Source organism: Caretta caretta, chromosome 14, assembly GCF_965140235.1.
Source record: "Caretta caretta isolate rCarCar2 chromosome 14, rCarCar1.hap1, whole genome shotgun sequence".
Lineage (NCBI taxonomy): Eukaryota > Metazoa > Chordata > Testudines > Cheloniidae > Caretta > Caretta caretta.
Genome location: NC_134219.1, coordinates 4,619,110 through 4,640,118, shown reverse-complemented (window position 1 = coordinate 4,640,118; position 21,009 = coordinate 4,619,110). Strand labels below are relative to the sequence as shown.

The 21,009-nt window shown below is 46.3% G+C and overlaps 1 protein-coding gene across 1 annotated transcript in view; it reads right to left on the bottom strand.

The window, feature by feature from the left end:
• Positions 1-20,804, bottom strand: part of LOC125621727 (uncharacterized) — a 357,495-nt gene extending 336,691 nt beyond the window's left edge. The window contains exon 1 of the mRNA XM_075119195.1: positions 20,588-20,804. Coding sequence (XP_074975296.1) covers positions 20,588-20,589 — 2 coding nt within the window. The 5' untranslated portion in view covers positions 20,590-20,804. The remainder of the gene's footprint in view (positions 1-20,587) is intronic.
• Between the last annotated feature and the right edge of the window lie 205 nt (positions 20,805-21,009).

Sequence of the window (21,009 nt, the reverse complement as noted above, 5' to 3'; positions counted from 1 at the left end):
CAGCCCTGAAAAGAAAATTAATGAAAAACCACAGAGAGCAAAGAGCCTGAGGAAAAGCAGAGCTGGCACCATTGCATCTGTGTACGGATCCACCCAGCCAACGCTCTTTGCCTGCTTGGGAGGAGGAAAAGTTGGGCTCTAAAAACAAAAAGGGGCTGTGGAGAGAGAGGGGAGGGAAATTTCCCTCCAAAAAGAACAATTTTTACATGCATCTCGCGAGGTCATCTAAGAACAAGACCTTTTAGAAAAGGTGGAATCTTTCAGGGAGCCATGCCCACGCTTGGCTCAAAAGGACTCTGACCAACTGAGGGCTGGCTAGCCACTAGAGCGTGACGCCTGGTTTCCTGTCACTGATACAGAAGTCTGCAAGGTGAACTACTTTGGAAACAATAGCCAGAAAGAATGAGCGTGCGGCTGCAACCTGCCAACCAATGGAGCAGCAACGGACCCTTTCCTGCTAGTTAAAAAGGGGGCCAAGCTCGGGGCAAATTCCGAGATGAGGCTTGGGGAACCTGACTGGGTCTACAGGAGGCCTTTGTTAATGTAACTAATACAGTCTTCCAACAGCCTCAATCCTTAGCCAGTTCTCAATCCAGAATGTACAGCACCCCACTTACGCATCAACTCTGAATGTGGCCCACTGAGCACAAGAGAGGATGATTTGGTGCAACTCACACCCCAAGAGGAGTGCAGCAAGCCAAGCAACTCACGGGAAGGTGTATGAAAGTTGAAATTAAAGCAGCCTCACTCTACTTGAACTTACACCTTCTTTCAGCTCCTCGGTGTGCACCTTGCACCCTCCTAGGCTTCCTTACGCACATCTATCAATACCGGTAGATCTATGGAAGTCAGCTTTTAAAGAGAGTTTAACTTTTAACGCCTTCTGCATCACCCCTGAATTTGGCTCCAGGCTTCAAGCCTAGGCCAGCAGTGCTAAATGCTATTCAGAGATGACTTGCTACAGAGCATGTTGTAGATGGGTGCTAGATGGTTGAGCTATAATTCTTGGAGTGGCACAGCTAGATTTGAAGTGTCGGGCAACCTAGGGCTCAGCAGACTGGAAGTTCCTACCTGGCCACTATATGCTGGGACAGCTACTGCCAGAGGAGGGGAAAGGGGATGGAACAACTGGTTCTAGCAAGGAATGGGATTAAAAGAAAATGGGTGATAGCGTTTCAATGCAAAGGCTTCCGTTAGACACCCAATCTGCAGTAGTTCACAAGTATGGGACCTTAAATCAACACAAAACTGCATATAAATCACACAATAAAATGAATGATTTAATCCTAGCAAGACTATTGACATCATCTTGGGGAAAGAATGTAACAAGAGGAACAGAATCTGCTCTGACTTCAATAGACATCACAGCTCTGGAGTCAGAACTTGTTTACACATGGGGTTAATCCACATGCTCCTGACAAGGTCAGGAGGGTTTCTTCCTCTGATCACAGTGGGATATTCTGATTGAGCCACAAGTACCACAGGAGCAAAGTCACAGAAGAACAGATTTTAAAAGTCACCAAGCAGCGCTGGAATGATGCTAGGGCAGTGTTCCAAATACATTGGTATCTCCTGTGATGGGAAAAGGTCACAATTTATAACTGTTGCATCTAAGAGCCCCAGTCATGGAGCAGACCCCATGGTGCTAGGCGTTGCACAAACACAGAACACAGAGACAGTCCCTGTTCCAAAGAGTTTACAAGTATAAGACATGGGACAAACCGATGGATACAGACATGTGGGGCAGCACAAATAAACAATTAGATGATACTGCTCAGCGTGATAGGCAGTGGTCAAGATGAAAGCCCCCCGATCCATCAAAAATATCTCTACCACATCAAGGCCAGCCCTTCGTCCAGTATTCTATAAACCTGGCCTGTACAACGTGTGTCTGATTTAGTGTGTAAACGTGACAGATACCATCTTGGCCAACAATCCAGCATTTGCACGCCAACTGTAAAGAGTAACAACAGTAGCTCCAAAAGCTGCCTCAATACCTCGTATCTTGAGATCAAACTAAATGAATGAAAAACACGTGTCTGGCCTCCTGATCCAACAGCTGAAAGCCAATCCCAGTGTGTGATCTCCACTGGCCCATGTCTTTGTCCCCCTGCTCCCCTCTGCCACTTTGAAGACTGAATGGAAACTGACAAACACACAGCAGATTGACAATGATGACAAGACCAACTGGGACATTTTACTGCCTGATTTATGTCTGAATGCCTACTAGTTCAGGACACCTGGGCCTGGCCTTAGGTTGGGGCAAGTGTAATCTAGTGGCTGGAGAAGGGGACTAAGGCTCAGTACTCCTAGCCCCTATTTCTGTATCCTTCACTGTGTTACCTTGGATCGGTCACCCAGGGTGAGCTTTTCAGAGGCGCCTAAGGGAATTAGGCACCTAATTCCCACTGAATTTCAGTGTGAGTTGGGCATCAAAATCCAGTAGGTGCTTCTGAAAATCTTGGCCTCCCTACAGTTCAGTGAGCGCACTTCACAAGACACCAGGTTGTGAGACTTGAGTAATTCATACTGGTCACACACTGGAGAGCCCAGGAAATGTCACTCGGCTAGATACAGCATGGTGCTGAGGAACTCTGCACTCCCACTAAACATACCAGCAGCTGTGGGCGCACAGCACCCAGTGAGATCAGGCCCCTTTTTATTTGTTTGTAACCTTTTCCCATGCTTTCTGCAAAGAATTCTGGCTGAACAAAGCATTGAGAGTCACCCCACGTGGCCAGACTGGTGCATGCAAGGATCTTCTGAGGCAGTTTTGTTGCAACTGACAATTTAATTAGCCAAAACCCTACAGTGAAATTTAAGAAGAAATGTCATCTCCGAGTTAATAAGAGAAACATTTTAATTGCCATATTTAACAAGTTATGGCCATGGCAAAATTTTCTCTTGGGAAGATTTTACATATTTTCCCAGAACTGAAGGAAAGACAGAGGTAGTGGGAAGGGGAGAAAACAGAAGAGGAAAAGAGATAAGGAGACGGAGGAAAGTAAAAGGAAATTTCCCTGATTCAGCCATTGCTAGAGAGCCAAGATTTTCAAATGTGAGTCAGATCCTCAGCTGGCATAAATTAACACACATCCACCAGTTTCAATGGCCAGGTGAAGGTGAAGTGACTTCAACAGAGCTTCAAAAATTTACAACAGGTAAGGATTGTGCCCTTAGTAGCCCCCAGATCCATATCTGGGCCTCTTCATAAGTATTTTCAGAGATGCTGAGCATCTCCAGCATCTAGTGACGCCAATGGAAATCACAGGTGCTCGGCGTCTCTGAAAATCAGCTGACTGATTTAGATGCCCCAGTGTGGATTTAGATGGCTTTCTCTAGGCAACGAAGAGTTTGATTATTTGGACCCATATTTCTAAGTAGCAACACGAGTACTGTCCCCCGCATTTTGAAAGGCGCCACATGCTAACACACAACAATCACAGCTGATTCTTAGAGGATATTGGATCCACTGTATCAGTGCGAAGATATGGATTTCGCCAAGACAGCTGCTTCCAGCTATATCTAAGTGGTTACCCACTCTTGCACTGCTTAGCACTTTACACCCTAATCTGGCTATAGATTAGGGAGGATCACACATAGGGTTGCCAACCCCTGGCCTGGAATCTCCCAGAATCAGCATCGATCTCCCGATGACTATCCTGGAGATTTTAACATGATATTTTAAAAAAATGACATTACGGCATGTTGGGGGGAAAATATCTCCCGAATAGCTTCAGTCAGAGTTGGCAACCCTAATCACACACCAAATGATCCTTCAAACGTGAAGAGGGGAAGGCTATCTTAGAAGAGATCCAAATGGAAATGATTCAGCATTTTCAGGAGGGATTTGAAGGAGGGGAGAGAGGCATCAAAAGGCTGGTTTAGAAGGAGACGCTAAATTGTGACTGGGAGAAGGTGGAAAGAGGCAATTAGGAGAGATGCTGAGGAGGGGAGGAGAAAGGAGAGCACAGATGTAGTGCTGAGCAGAGCCTTGAAGCAGAGAAATGAGAACAGGGAAAGTGTTGCAAAGCAGTTGGATGTTACCATTCTACGCTATTTGCTGGACACGGAGTTATTATAATGGCTCAGATACCCACACACATATAGCTAGTATATTCCACTGAAAGGCAGCCAGTCAGGATCCACTTGCCCACCCACCCACCCTTCTGAAAGTTACAAGATTTAGATAGACCTAAAAAAAAAAAGCCCCTTTGGAAATGCTGATTGGGCAGGGAGATAATGATGATACATTAGTTCAACCATGCTAAAAGTTATTTTCCTATCCCCAAAAGAGATAACAGTACAGGTAAACTCATGAAAGCTTCCAGTTACCAAGACAAACCCAGTTCTAAAAGCCAAGCTGCAGTACCAATGAAATGACTGACAAAATAAGAAGAGCTGTTCATCCAAGCTCCCACGTCTGGTCTTTAGCTGGAATATGTAGTGAACAGGGAATTCTGCTGCCTTTGCTATTAATTAAAGCAACAAAGGGGACCAGCAGAGTCAAGCTGGCTATTTCTCAGAATTCTTCCAAAGGCAAGTGGTGTGCAGAAAATGTTCCTCTTTTCAAATCCCAGCCTGCCATGTGGAGCTATGGTGTAGGTCCCGGTGCTGATTACCATCATGTAACATGGCATTGGCAGCAGACACCAAATGGCATGGTGACAAGCCAAACGTTTCAAGTTCATTAACTGCAAAGAAAAAAGTGTCTCGGCAGGAAGCATCCATCCATGCTCACCCGAAATACAATACTTCACTGGAATGTTTGGAGCTGGGGTTTGTATTTAAATATTTTTTTTAATAGAAATTGGCATCTCTTTTAAAAAGTTTTTTAAAAAAACCCTTGTCTGGTTTTATAGACGTACTTGGGAAAGGAACTCACCACCTTTGATAATTAGGCCATTTATAACGTGGATAACGAGGGAAAGAAGCAGTGGAAATAATTTTAAGAAGAAAAAATATTTTTATACAGTTAAGTTCTGGACTTCTTTGAATTACTAAATACATTAGCAAATCTTGGTGTAGTATTTGTTTTCAGTAGCTAACATTTCCCCTTTAAATGGGCTTTATTCTTTATTTCACCCTGTACCTGCCTAAAATAAACCCTGCAATTTAAGTTAGATACATTGGGCCAAACTCTGCTCTTTGTTCCATGAGTGTAAATTTGGAGTGAATTATTATTTATATCACAGGTAGTGTCTAGGAGTCATGGACCAGGACCCTATTGTGCTAGGCACTGTACAAACACAGAACAAAGGGACGCTCCCTGCCTGCAAAAGGTCACCAACTAAGTAAATCCATTGAAGAACAGGGAAGAACCCAGTATTTCCACGCTTCCCCTCTAGTGTTGTTGTGCAGTGTTGATAGTGGCTGCTACACAATAGCTTCTTTCTTCCAGCCCGTACGTGTACGTCGACATTGCCTGAGGAAGCAGGTCCCCCCACTCCTGCAGCCAGGTTGACAGACAACTTCAAAGCACTGTCTACGCAGATGTTTTTAGAGCATTCCCACAAGCCCCTGCCACCCAAAGTCTGTAAAAACCAAGCTGGGAAGGTCACTTCTGCAGGCTGTGAAGATATACCCCATGTGGTTCAATTTCAGTGACTGGTGAAGTGTATAAAGGCTTGAACCTTTGTCCGAGATTATCCCCAGGCAGAATTGGGCCTGGCATTTTGGGATCCCAAGTATCCCCAGTGTCATCATAGGCTTCAAATGGAGGTTGGAATGATGGGCATCGTTGCAAGTTTTTAAGAAGAGGCTGGACAAACACTTGTCAGGGATGGTCTAGGTTTCTTGCTCCTGCCTCGGCACAGAGGGCATGACTTGATGACTTCTCAAGGTCCCTTCAAGCCCTGTATTTCTCCAATTCTATAGTTTTATCATAAATGTTCTTTTAACTCTGGTTGTCCAACAAAAAAGCCCTTTGGCTGTACCCATATGCAGCCCTTCAGACACCAGCCGACAGGTCGTGAGCTGATGATAGCAAGCGGCTTTCGGTTTTCACATTAGGTGGGGAGCGACTGGCGAAACCGAACAGGTCGTGCAGATTTCTTACCACCAAGGCAGTTTGTGTATACTCCGCAGCTCAGCCAAGCAAGTGTTCCCTCAAAGTCATAGACGGCAACAAGTGGTATTTGCTGTTGATTCCTGTCTATGGGCATGTAGAACATAGTCTCTGAGCACCTCCCTTCACTCATTTCCTTATTTCGGTGGAAATGGATGGAATTTGATTTGTTCATAGTTACCACAAGCCCAGAGGAGGTGGAAAGAGATGCCAACTAGATATAAAGAATAAGTCTGGGGCCTGGAATTTTTGCAATAGGACTTGCTATGCAGTATAACCACATCTGCACATGATTTGCTGATTAAATACTGTCATATGACAGGCTTTCAGTTCTTTATTATTAAGGAATCCCATGTTACATTCATAAATACCAAAAGGGCTCTTCATGCTTAATGTTGTTAGAGGGAAAAGCCAAAGGAGGGATCATTCAGACTCATTTTTACCTGCATTCAGAAAACATTCCCTCCTGCTTTCATCCACTATGCCACTGCCAGGGAAGTGGGGGCGGGAGATTCCCTGATACTCAGGTTGCCAGATCAGTTGGGATTCAGAGTTTAAATTGGCACATAGGCCACAGAGTGGGCAACTGGAGAAGAAAGAAGAAAGATGGACAAATATATGAAGCCAGAGTCGTAGCCTATTTCTTTACCATGACTTGTAGGAGATCGCGGGCTCCTCACAAGGACATCATGAACCAGCAGTGACTCTCTCCAGTAAATTACAGTCTGCCTTGGGCATTTCGGACTTTAACTCCTGTTACCATTCCATCCAGCCGTTTGGGGCTGTCCCCTGAAATAACAGAGGAGAGTCCCAAATCTGGGGCGGTCAGTTACAATAAAGCAAAGAGCTCGACAGGAGCGGCAGGTTCAAACACAGTCTTGCGACAAGGTAGGACTTATTGGTGATGAAATGGCTTTTAAACTGCCCACGCTCCATTTCTTTAAAGTAAGCTATGGAGCAGTTTCTCCTAGGTACCCATGAAACATCTTAATTTGGGGAATAGCAAGCCACACTAGAAAACAGTGTCATGGGCCAGTTCAAGCCAACAGTGTAAAACGATCCATCTCTTTTTCTTCTAAATATGGCTGGCTGCAAGCCTGTGTTAACGCAAGGCTCCCTTGAGATTTGAACTCTCCGACCTTCTAAATAAGAGACCCACCTTAAGCAGTTTGCCACCCAACGACCTGTCAAGATGATTAATAACATCAGAAAGCTGGTTTAGCATTGGCTGCTCACTTGGCCACCTGTGTCATCTGTCAGTCCTCAAGAAGACACCCTTAACCACAGCTTTAAATTTCCTGAAACTGGAGATAATTGTTGGTTTTGGCCATGGTCTGAAACTTGCCCAGCTTACAACAGCACACCAGAACCTTTGCACTCAGGAGGTTCCTTGCATATGCGTGATTGAACAGGAGACAGAAACTGACTCCAGCAAAATGAAACAGCAAGCTCTAGGATGAAAGGAGATTTCTTTTACTTCAACAGGCTGCCTTATTGGCTTTTCAATATTCCCTCATAACCACCCTTTCCCCTTCTAGGAATGCCAATGTGAAACCAAGGAAGTGGATAAAAACTCGGGGCTGTGATCAAAGGGAAAGCCACATACCCTGCTAGCCAAACTACATTTACCCTCTGCAGCCCACTGCACACAGGAGTGGAGGAGAAACAAACATCTGCTTCTCTGACAGCCACACCGCCAGCAGCTAAAATGTCAACAGATCTCTTAAGTGAAGCAGGGTTGAGCCTAGTCACTGTCTGGATGGGAGACTGCGGAAGTAACCATGGCGATTCCCTCTGACTCAGCAGAGGATAAGTGCTGCAGCATAATGCTAGGTTGGGGCACTGTGCTCCCGGATAACCATCTTACAGCAAAGACAAGCCCAAAGTTCCCACGCCATTTATTACTTGGTATCCTCCTCTCTTACTCAGCACCTCTGTAAACGACGCAATCCCAGTGCGTTCACTCTGCCATCACAGGGAGGTCCTCCCATGACTCATCAGTGCTGCCACCCACCTCCCAATTTGGGACTCAGGTGACTCGGGTGCAGTTCCCTGCCCTGTGCAAGTCATTGAGTCTTTCTGTGCCTCAGTTTCCCATGTGTAAAATGGGATAATAGCACAGCCCTCTGTGACGGGGTACATGCAAGATAGGGAGCTGTTCAGACACTTTGGTAAGGAGGTGACACAAATACCAGATCGATAGTCTGAACTCCATTATGTCTGTTCTAGCTTTTCTTTATGAGCGAATTGAGCATAATATTGAAGGTGAAGTGTGCCTCATCAATTTCTACAATGGCCCTACAATCGTTGCATTATTTTCTGCCCCTTCCCTTTTTTTTCCAGCCTAACATTTCACGTAAGTGAGAGGAGAATCAGGCCTTGGGCTTTTCTACACTGCAGACTATTCTTTCTGTATTTTACATATTACCTTGATTACATATTCTGCACTAACGTGAGCGATTCTCCAATACAGCCCCTGTTTAGCTTGTATGCTCTTTGAGGCAGGGACTCGCTCTTCCTCACACACAGCACCAGCACAGTGGGGGCCCTGATCTCAGTTGGACCCAGGCACTATTGCAAGACAGATAAATTATGCGACTCTGAGGTTTGTAGATAACATAGAATTACAAGTGCCTCTCAAGATCAAGGGGTTAGTATGCTACCAAGAAGCTAAGAAAAGGGAAAAATGAGACTTTAATGGTCCGATGTGGAATATTTGTTTTTCTTCCCTTTACAACTCCATTCTGGCCGGGAGACCGAATGGAATTTTATATTCCGTGCAAACTCAGGAATCTGTAAGATCAGCTCAGAACGGGGGATCAAAATACAAGAATGCAGAAAGAAATCTAACAAACAGATTCAGGAGTAAAGCCTTGGGGTCTGAGTCAAGGGTATGTGCCGTTATCATTCAGGCCTCCATAAACCAGCAGCACGTGGGCATCATCCAATTCAGCTGTCGGAGGCATCTCATTCTCACCTGCACGGGGCTCACGGACAGGGGGAAGTGACAGATGTTTTAATAAAATGTGACGGAAGTTCTGAGTCATATAGAAGGCGCTGGGATGGCAGGGAGGGGTGGGATGTCTGGCTCCCCGGAGCTGACCGCTTGCTTTGGTTGTAGCATAAGGATGCGCCCAGTTAATGTGAACCGCTAGATTTCTTACATCTCCCCAGTGAAACACAATAACCCATGAGCTTCATGTGGAATTCAATGGAAGCAGCTGTGAAGCTTAATCCCATGCACCTACAGAACCTTAGGGGAACAGGTCTAGTGCTGGAAGTGGAGAAAGCTTTCTACACGACTCAGCTGCCCTGAACCAATATTCTGTGCCAGCCTGATCAGCTGGAGCACTAGCCCTGCCCCTGCTTTCAGACATCTTTGCTATGTGGCTGTTGGGTGGAGGGCTTTAGTGTGAAGCAAAGCAGGGTGCTGGACACAGCTTCTTTGCACATTCATCACCCATCCTGCTTTTCCAGCCAGCTGATGATCTACAGAAGTGCTGAGCTCTACAAAGATGCATGCACGGTTATCAACGGGAGCCCACGCATACATCCAAGGGCAGGAAATGACCCCAATGCCATGGGCCAATATACTCCTCCCCACACCCCGCTATCCTCTCTGCCAGAGTCCAGACAGCAAGATGATGCTTTTTAAAGTGGAGAGAAGGGGGAATATGGTTGTGATGGGCCACCTGAAGCTAACGATTAATTTTTTGATTCAGTGGCTGAGCCAAAACAGTTGAAAAATAATTTCATTTTGGGCGGACCTGAAAGAAATGTTTTTACATTTTTTTCGGGGGGGCAGGGGGAACATTGAAAATGTTTAGTTTCAGGGAAACGTTTCATTCTGGGTTTCAAGATTTGAGGTGGGGGAGGTTTTAACCATTTTTAACAGAAGTAATTTCAAATAAAAAAAATTAAAACATTTTGACTTTTTGGGGACTGGGCTGAAAAAGTTGGCGAATTGGCCATGAATTCGCCCAATGTTTCGGTCAACCCAAATAGGCATTTTTCAGTGATGAAAGTATTGTCCAAAAAAATGTCACCCAGCTTTACCTAGCAAGGACCACGTTATCACACAAGAGTTTGTGCGGCATCAGGAGCCCATTGGGCACTTTATAAGTAATAAGCACATGAAGTGGGCCTCCCGAATTGCTAGGTTGGTTCCCTTGCTGACCTGCCACCTAACAGTGACCTGGGAGAAATTTACCACGTCTCCTTCCTGTGCCGTCCCCGCCAGCCTCTGCTGGGTAAATGCCTGAAACAGCCAGTCTCCTTGCAACATTTCTTAGCTGTGTTCAGAAACTCAAGAGCGCTCAGTAGTTAAAGCAACCTCATTGCTGAGGGATTTCTCCATAATCTGAACACATGTCATGGGGATCAGGACTGTGGGTGGCGGTACTAGTCTGTGGCAGTTGTTCGGGCCCACGGCCCACCGCCTGACTCACTCGGAAAGCCCTCTTATCCGAGCAGTTTTCAAATTTAATTAAGAGGGACCTATCAGGGGCTTAACTCCACTGCTGTGCCAGGAGTTCTGCACAAAGGCAGGGGAGCGCAGTGTGATCGCTTGCCGGCGTGGGGAGGTTGGAAAGGTTTGTGCAGACGGCAATTTCACCCAACACAACAGTCTAAGGGGATGCTAAGAAAAGGTCAGATTCATTCCGCAAATGCAGTGGTAGAACCTCGCGGACCTGCAAGTTAATGGAAACCGGACTCCACTGCTTCAAGTTTGCCAGTTACAGAGAGTTGCACAGAATATCTGCAGCTCTTTGCTACACAGCCAACGCTCCCATGTCTAATCAGATCTCGCTCTGCTAGCTAGCTAGCTAGCTGACAAGCAGGGAGCTCCAAAGGGGCGGGGGGGGGGAGAAGGAAAGTGAGACAGAAAGCAGTCAGCTGTCTGCAAAACTCAGAGCATTAAGTCTGGTTGTTGAATGGGGGCGTGGAGGGCTGGAAAGAGAAGGGAGATTGTAGGCGGCTATTTTCTGATTAGACAAACATTGGCTTTTGAACTTCATCCTTCAAGGATATAGAAGATTCACGGGGGGAAGAAAACCTTAGGATTTTTGGCGCAAGTCCACATCTAGCTGAGAATTCAACAAACAGCTGACTCAGAAGGAAAGAGCAGAGTGGGTCCCCAAAGAATGAAGTGCAGGGGGATCAGCTCTCAAACTCACCAGGGCACAGTATCCCCCGTACTTACAAAAGGCCCACTGAACACTCACTTCCCTGCCACATCAGAACTTCAGCCTAGACTTGTAAGTCTTGCAGTTTGTAGCCTGCTAAGTAGCCCAAGACTAGAAGAGGTTGCATTGGAAGCAGGACATTGCACATTGCAGGAAGCAGGTATCTTAAAGCATGCTGGCAGTCCATGATTAGGCAGGCAAGACATTTACCATCCCTTTAAATAGGACTCAGCCAGTTCCATCCTTCTCTGATCACGACCATTAAGGATGTCTTTTCATTGTTCAAATCACTCAGGCAGCATGTTTAGAGCAGCCTGAAATGAAGTCCAAACACTGGGGAATTACAATATCCGGATCTACAGTTTGCAGCTTGGGCCCAGCTCTAATTTTGTAATGTGCAAAACGAGATGAACCCTCCAATCAGAGAGCACTGGCCTACGTGGTTAGAGCACGGGACTGGGAGTCAAGATTTCCCTCTTCTCAGATCTGCCACTAGCTTACTGTTTGACGTCAGACAACTGGTTTAACCTCTCTACCATCAGGCACCTTTCTGTAAAACGGGTCTAATCCTCACCCATCTCACCAGGACCTTGTTATAACTCAAGTAGGGTTTGCAGAGTGCTTTGCAATTGTCCCAAGGGAGGTGCTGTGGAAGGGCAAAACATGATCCTCGTTACTGGGTGCAACGAAGGAGAAGGATTAAAAGTAAACAACTCAGAGATCAACATGTGTCTGCTTGGTTGGTTTCCGCCGTGGTCAGTCCCACGCCCACACAGGTCACCCAAGCAGCACTTCCTCCTTCTCCCTCTCAACTGTTTGCATTCTTACTCCCCTGGGAGCCACATCGATGGAGGCAGACAAAGGGCTCTGGCACTGCGCTCCCAGCAACAGACCAAGTGTGTCCAGCAAAATCTGTTAATCAGGGTGAGCAGCAGGGAATCAGCACAGAGTGCAACAGATTTTTACAGAACAACTGTGGTCCCTGCCCACCCCCATAAAATAAAGAGGCCCGGAGGACCTACGGTATATACCACCCAGCCCTCCTCCTCTTCCAAATTTCAGACCCAGACAGGGCTCCTCGTTTGTATTTTAATAACCAGTAGCAAAGGGTTATGACCATTGTGTCATCTTGGAAGACTGGCAAAGCAGGAGAGCGAATACAAACCATATATATCCAAACACGTTTGCTCTGTGCATTTTGGGGGCCAGCGAGCTGCTGCTCAGATGGGAGAATTTGCCAAGCAGAATTTCTTGGAAGGGTCTATTTCCAAAAAAACCTGGGGGCTGTGGTAGCTGGGCAGGAGAGGAACTGAGCAAGCACCTGAGGGAGGGGTGGGTGTGTGAGAACAAGTCAGACTTTTGTATTCTGCCCCCGCCTCACAACACACCTTTAATTCCTTATGGGCCAGATCCAAAGCTTGTGCAAAGACCTAATGGGCTTTTGGAGATTGGGCCTTGCATCATAATTCTTTGGCAGGTCTCAAAAAGAAACATCTAGGCATTTTGTCTGGTGAGGTTTAAAAAAAAATAATAATAATGAAAGCAAGGGGGAAAAAAAGAGTTGAATGACTAAACATCTAAAGCAGCTGAGAGAAAGCGGGAGATGGGAATGCAGAGAATGAGAAAAAAAGTCTGCTTTTTTATTATTAAACTATTATCTCAAATTTCTAATAAGCAGGTTGAAGTTTAAATTACAAGATCTCTAACAAAGTCAGGATCCAAACAGTTCAGGAGCCTCCAGATAACAATCGCCTTTCCCCGGATAGGTTTCAAGTCATTTCTTTGAAAAGACAAAGCTCCTATTCAGAGTGGGGAGAGGAACCACAGAGTTTTTCATTATCCGAGTCATTGTAGCTCTGAAGGAGGAGGAGGGGAAAAAAATCTGCTCTCCCAGTGCATCGCCTGAGATGACCGCATGGAACGCAGCGCACACCTGATGCTCACAGCTGTGCAATGCCCACTCGAAAGAGAGGAGTCAAGCTCGGAAAGTCCCAGCCCATCGCTTCTATTGTTACACAATGAAAATAAAGCAAAAAAAGAGCAGGAGAGAAGAGAGAATTGGAGTTTAGGAGGTAGTCTAATGCAGGGAAGCTGATCTGATATCTTCCTTGGCCTATTCCTTAAAACGCCTAGAAAATGAAACTGGATTTCTTCTGACCTGTTTAGTTTAAAATCTAGAACAGAAAAATGAATTTCAGAGCTAGTCTGTCATTTTCCTCTCCCAGTGGGGAAGGGCACAAGGGTTGCAAGGTTCATGTCACTCCACAGCACCATGTGCTGGAAGGTCAGCTTTCATAGCCCTTTAGAGTGGCTGCAGACCTCAGTTCTGAACCTCGTGGCTGGCGACTAGCATTATATGCTAGGTTTGCCAAAAACAGAGAGAGAGAGAGAGAGAACGTGTCCGTGCCCTGAAAAACACCAGGGCTAGGTTTGTTCCCATCTGCTAAGCGACAGGATACCCGCTCAGTGGAGAGAACCAACACAGAAGGTGTCAACCGTTCCAGAGTATGGCAGGCTGGTGTTTCCACACACTTGATGGCTTTGTACCAACCAATCCCGAGCTCTAAGACAGGCCCCTATGTCTATCCATCAGTGAAACAGTATCAGGCAAACCCATCACCTTCCGCCTTCTTCACTCAGGACACAAAGCTCTCTGGCATAGCTCGAGTGCTCTGGTCTCCACTGTAATTATACCCCGTATAAACTATAAAAAAGGGGATAGAGACTCATACTGTGATTATCACAGTAGCTCCTGCAGGCTGAAAGTTCCATTCAAAGAGCACATTGGAACGGGTACATACAGTACTCAAAACTCAATGCACTCCGCAGCCTCCCCATGGGAAAGGTCATGAAGCCAACCACACACACACACACCCACCCCCCCTTCCTCTTACTTTGGAGGTCATCAGTGCTGTACTCCCAATCTTCTGACCTCCGGCTTCCTGAATCCGCTGTATATTGCAGGATTATTGATGGCGTAATCACAATGTTAAATTAAGATTAAAGAAGGTACATCATGGTTTTCAACGTAGAAATTCACCAGAAAGGTGTGGTCTAGTGTGGATGTGATCTAAGACACACCTGTCTTATTGCAGGTGTGCAAACATTTGTAACAAAATAAAAATCCAATACAAGGTTTTGGGGGTTTTCTTTATAAACTCAAAAACTAGCTTGTGTTGCAGGACATTTTGCTAAGCTATGCGCTTTTTTTTTTTTTTTTAAACAGAGGAAGTAGACTTTACCTTTTCTAAGCAAATCCAGCTTATGCATCCAAAACATGGGGGAAATCCGCATTTTCAAGAGTTTTTCTATGTATATATGCCAGCCGCAAGGCAAACAAAGCAAATTGTTGCACTGGTTTTGCAGAATTTCACAAGCACATTTCTTCCAGTTTGTTTCATATGATCTGAAACAAAATAGCAAAAATGAGCACATGAAAATCTGCAAAATTTAAACTACAATTTATTGCACAGGGGTAGTCCGGTGATCTGAGTGCAGAACTGGAGATCAGAACGGGACAGTTTTAATCCTGGTTCTTCCACAGCGTCTATTCTGTAGGTTTTGAGAAACCAGAGGATCTCTATAAAATAGGGATCACTACCCTCATCTATCTCCCAAAGAAGTTAAGCTGGTTACTTAAAGTGCGTGTAGCCCTTCTGAATGGGGTTGTTTTGGGGTTTGTTTTGTTTTTTTTTTGGCATGTATTTTTCTTTGGTATGTCTTACTGTTCTTTTACTCAGGGATCTTTCAGGGAGTTAAATCAACATTAGTAACCTATTAATATTCACTTGGCACAATAATTCTTAGGATTTGCATTTCACATACAGCATTGGCTTCTTACCCTCGAAGGTTACCTAAGGTCTGAAGATTGAATTACGTATTGATTTCATACGGAGTCTATATCTGTGGTTATTTCTGAAGTCTGTGTTTTATTTTTAATGTTCAAAAAAGAATTCAATAAGTTCGTGGAGAAGAGGCCCATTGATGGCCATTAGCCAAGATGGTCAGGGATGCAACCCCATGCTCTAGGTGTCCCTAAACCTCTGACTGTCAAAAGCTGGGATGGGACAATAAGGGATGGATCATTTAACAATTGCCTGGTTCTGTTCATTATCTCTGAAACACCTGGCACTGGCCACTGTTGGAAGACAGGGTACTGGGCTAGATGGACCATTAGCCTGACACAGTATGGTCATTCTTACATGTCAAAGATTTACTGCAAAAATGCCTAAATCACTCAGGCATATTTGAAAACGTTACTATCAGTCTGGGGTTATCAAAGGAAGCTGGGAAATGGATGCCCAACTCCTACTGAGCTTCAATAAAATGTGGGCATCTATTTCGTTTAGACTCCTTTGAAAATCCCACTCCTAAAAAACTAAAAATATTTTCAGAGAAAGAAAATGTACAACCCACCTTCAGTGATCTAAAAATGAGACCAGGATTGATGCCAAAACCCAGATAAAGATTTTTTTTCCATTTCCTAAGAATCGAATATTGAGAAGATAACATGAGCACTTAGAATCTTGCAAGTACTCCTAGAGGGGCATATCTCTTTGATGGCTGTCCCACCGGCAGGGTGCCAGGGTTTTGCTGAATATCACTAGCCAAGCTAGGCTGTGTGTCACTGGAATGAGAACCCTTCAATGAATACCAAATTGCTGCAGGGAGCTGGATTGGCAATTAATACTGAACTGGTACCCCAGTTGTGCTGTTTGAGGCGCGTTTAAGATCTTTACTACTTGAGGTTGTTTAGCAGAAAGTGCCATACGGTCCTAGTTTCAGGGTCATGGCCAAATTACAAGCCGAGTAACTTAACCCTCCCTACGTTTCCAACAGGAGATGTCATTCTTCTCTATTTCCTGGCCCAGCCTGTTCTGCAGGAAATAGTGTGGTCTAATGGCTAGGGCACGGGACTGGGGACTCTGGGAGAACTTGGGTCTAGTCCTAGCTTAGCAACTGACCTTCTATGTGATCGTGAGACGTCACTTTGACCTCATTTCCTCTTCTTGCCTATTTAGGGGCTCTGTTCTTCCAATACCTACATAGAATGCCTAGCACAATAAGGCCGTGATCTAAACTGGAGCCTCTAGGTACTACTGTAAAACAAATAATCCCATGATGTTGCTCTGCACTGCTAAATAGCTACCGCTTTCCACTGCAGAGGTGGCTGCATTTCAGTGATGGGTGGTGATTGTATATTAGTGAGACGTCTGAACCAGAACCCTGGGTTTGGACACCCTGGATGGATCCAAACTTTACAGCTTAGGCCCACTTCTAATTGTCTGTGTTATAATGAGAGTCTAAATCCAAACACAGAAACAGTTTGCAAAGCACTTTGGGAATCTTTAGGAGGGATGGCAGGCAAGAAATACACGCAATTTCCACCAAGGAGAACTGTCAGGTACTCCCTTTTGGAGTCTGTGGAGGTTTCTCAATTAGCCAGCGGGGTTGCTGCTGTTCTGAAACATGCGGAATCTCTGTCCCTCCCAGTAGCCAAGCCAGCTGCTTTCACAGCTCTCCAAAGCAGGGAGCATGAGACCAGGAGTGCAAAAGAACTACAGGTCTCCCACCTCGCCCAGACCAACCAGCACAAAGCCTCAGAGGATGGAAAGCCTTTGACCTGCCACACTGACCTTTTATTTTCTCAACCAGAGTCTTTTTTCTTTCCCCCACAATCTGGTCTCAGCCTGACAAGGGTCTTCCAAGCATCAGGTCTCAGCCAAATTTGTGTTCTGAACTCATTTTTTCCCCCTGCTCCTAATGCCGCCTCCTCCTTCCCCCCCGCCCCATCCCACCCGGACTGTGTTTGCCTTCCTTTTTTATACCTAAGTCTTCCTTCCCCCTGCTTCAAGCAGGCACGCACTCATTGCTGGCTGTTTGTCAGTGTTAGCGCTCCTGTAGGGGGTTCTCCCCCGCAGGCCTGGAAAGCCGCCTTCCCGCATGGGTCTTCCCCTCTCTCCTGGCCCCCAGTTTCGCTCCATATTGAGGCTGATAATTACTGCTGAATAGCCTTCCAGATTCCCATGCTTGTCAGTCTGTGCTCTCCTCCCCCTCTTTCTCTGCACACTTTGTTCTGCAGGGAGGAAGGATTAACTGCGAGCCACAAACCAGTGCTGCAGGGGCAGGGGTGAGGAGGGTGTGTGTGTCAGGGGGTGCATTTCATATTGGCCACTTCGCTCGGGAGAAGCAGGTGAAGTGCAGGTTGGACCCTCCCGTCCCGTCTCCCTTTAACTTGCTCTAGCTGCAGGTAAGAGTCCTGAAGCATCCAGTGCTGTCCCAAAAATACCGTGCCTCTCACAGAAAAAAGACCTTCCCAGCAGAGTTGACACCATACCCCCACCCCCATCCCCGTCCCAGGAGGTTGAAAGGGATCCCCCAAAGCACCACCAGAGTGAGCTTTCCAACCTGGTACAGACATGCAGGGCCAGGTGCCCAGCTGGTGTAAATCAACCTAGCTCTGCTAAAGGCAATGGAGTCATGCCAATTTACACCAGCTCAGGATTTGGCCCCCACTCATTCAAGGAGGTTTTGAAAGGCTACATTTGATGGTTTTACATGTTCACACACTACTGCAGCTGCAAATCAGACCACTCCTTACCCTGCCCTTCCCTCCCACAAATGCTTTGCCTTTTGGGAACCTTTCCCCACTGGAGATCCTGCAGTGCTTTGCAAGCTGTAATGAATCAAGTCTGCCCTCTGAGGCTATTAAATACTATTCCCCCTATTTTATGGATGGGGAAACGGAGGCACAGAGCTGCGAGCATGATTTGCCTGAGATCGCAAAGCAAATAGAGCCAGGCATAGAATCCACACCTCTCAAGCCCTGTGCTATGCTCTTTAGTCAACTTCATCTGTGCCTATGGAAGCAGCAATAGGAGAGCAGTCCACGCCTCAAACATCTGCTTATTTGGTTCGTCTGGTGGCTTAGTCATAGAATCTCAGAAACATAGGGCTGGAAGGAACCTCAAAGGGTCATCCCTCTACACTAAGTGGGGACCAAGTATACCTAGACCAGCTCTCACAGGTCTACCTGTTCTTTAAAGCCTCCAGTGTTGGGGATTCCTCCCCTGGAAGCCTAATCCAGAGCTTCGCTATCCTTATAGCAATAACATTTCCCCTAACCTCTAACCTAAAAGTCCCTTGCTGCAGATTAAGGCCCTTGCTTCTTGTCCTGCCTTTAGTGGCCACAGAGAACAATTGATCCCTGTCCTCTTTGTAACAGCCCTTCACGTTTTTGAAAGCTGTTATCAGGTCCCTCCCTCGGCCTTTTTTTCCTCAAGACTAAACATGCCCCGTTGTTTTTTTTTTATGCTGAGCTCTATCAGACACGTGGCTGCCACTAAATCTATGATCTGCCCCAACAAGAGACAAACACTGCTAGTGAAGCCCAACCGGCAGCCATGGGCGCCTGCTACAGGGCACTGCAGGATGAGCTCCACCTTTGCAGCTAGCCACTTGTCCCGAGTTTGTTCTTTTCCTGCCCCGCTGCACAAAGGCTGGCTGGAGCTCAAATGGGGAATGCATACGGACCCACACTCATTCCCCAGGACCCAGCACTCCTTGGCTCAAGACTCTGTCTCCGCTGACAAACAGGAGAATCTTACTACAATACCGCACTGGGTTTTCATTTCAGCAATCTATACGTCACCATGAAAAAGCTTCCCAAATTCCTTCCCCCTCCCCACCCCCATCCTGTCTCCCTCAAAAATTCTTCTAATTAAATCAGGAGAAAATTAATTACAGCAGGATTTTCCAAAGCACAGCATCTAATGACCAACTCCCTCTGCCTTAAACCTGATAATCTTGGTCTCCTATTTGCACTGGCAAATCTCGGGCCCCCCCATTCTCATCCGGCTCACAATGCTGCTGTCTAAATTAGGCAGGGAACAAGTCACTTGGCAAAGGCAAATGGAAGCGCTAAGGTTAGGCCCTGAAAAACAATAAAACTGCCTAAAGAACCCCCCTGTGTTAATCCCAGCCATGTTTCCGCCAAAGATTCCCCTTTTCAAGTGTTCTCTTCCTGGTAAACAAAGTTCTTTCCATTGGTCTCTGAATTTCAGGACACGGTTGCTTAGTAATGCTGGGATGAAAACCAACAGGTTTTCCCTCCCTCCCCCCCCCCCCCCCCACTTCAGTTCTCTGACGATAATACAGGGTTTTGTAACCAGCAACTGAAATCTTAAGGGCCTGATTCTGACCTGCTTTACACCCAGATAACCCCATTGCCTTGAATGGAGCTGCATCTCAATTTCACTGGTGCAAGTCAAAGTAGAATCAGGCCCTCAGTCTCTCAGTCTCTCCCTCTGTTGATAGGTTTGGGTTCTCAGTGGCGCATGCAAGCCTTTTCTTTAGTTTCCCCTCCACTCCCCACCCCCAAGACTGGACTTTGGTGTTTGACCATCCCGTACTCCCAAGTGCGAAGCAAAACAGCTCCAAAACCCACAAGATCCCTTCCAGACTTCAATGCTGAACCACAAATTGGCTCTGGGTTTTCTCAAACGGTTTGCAAAGTGCAGGGTAGTGGTGGGAAGTCTGCTTTTTCTACGCCCAAGGGCCAAGTTCCAGGTTTGTCTTATTTACTGACATGCGATGGCATCCGTTCTCCTGCTCCCCATGCTCCCCAGAATTCATAATAAGCAGCAGCAAGGTATGAAACCAGATGGATTTCACCTGGTCCCAGGTTTTGTGGTGACCATGTCACATGGCTCAGCATGCTGTGATGGATCTAATGCCAGGTATAGAATGGAGCACTCCGGCCCTGGCTCTAAACACGGGCTGCAGCAAATATGTAACACAAAAGGACAAAGAGGGGTGGGGGGAAACAGGTGCCAGATGACTCCTCCTCCACCGCTAATGCTGACGCTGTGCTCTGCCAAGCGGGAGATCCTGATTTAGAAAGAAGCTCAGATAATTCATCCCCCATCTCCCTCCAGCCCCAGTCACAGAGGTGACATGCAATCAGCAGAGAATAGAATAACTGAGATCCCTACATCCGAGCCCTAAATAGGACTCTGGATGGATTCTCCAGACTCTGCCTCATTCAGTCCAACCATTTTTTATTTAATCTGTGGTTATGCAGAGTTCAGTTTTATCACCCTCAGCACCAATGACGTCCACCATGCATTTCCCCCTCTCTTCCCCTGGGTTTTCCAACAACTTCAGAAAATCAGGGCTGTGTTCCATAAATGATCAAGCAGGAAATAACCACAATCACAGGCTTCTTAATATGACAACAGCACACACACTGCACGTTTACCTCAAGCAATCCATCTTCCCAGCACTCCTGTGGAGCGGTCTCCCAGCCCCTCACTCAGTACCCTAAACCACTTACATGCCCCGTCTTCAGCATCATGTGCGGTCCTCAGCCCTTTGCAAAAGGAGCACCAAACACACAGAGAGGCAGGATGATCTTGTAGTGAAGCTAGTGACCTGGGACTGAGGAGGTCTAGATTAAATCTCCAGCTCAGGTGGTCTCTATGAGAGACTTGAAGTAAGTAGCAAGTTTAACCCCCCCAGCCCCATCTGTAAAAATGGGGGTTATCAGTCTTCCTTTGTATTTCTTGGCTTTTGGGGGCAGGGAGTGACTCTTGTGTATCTGCACAGCACCCAGCACAATGGGGCACCATTATTCTAGGCCAGTGGGTCCCAACCAGGGGTACGCATACCCCTGGGGGTTTGCTGAGGTCTTCCAGGGGGTGCATCAACTCATCTAGATATTTGCAGAGTTTTTCAACAGGCTACATAAAAAGCATA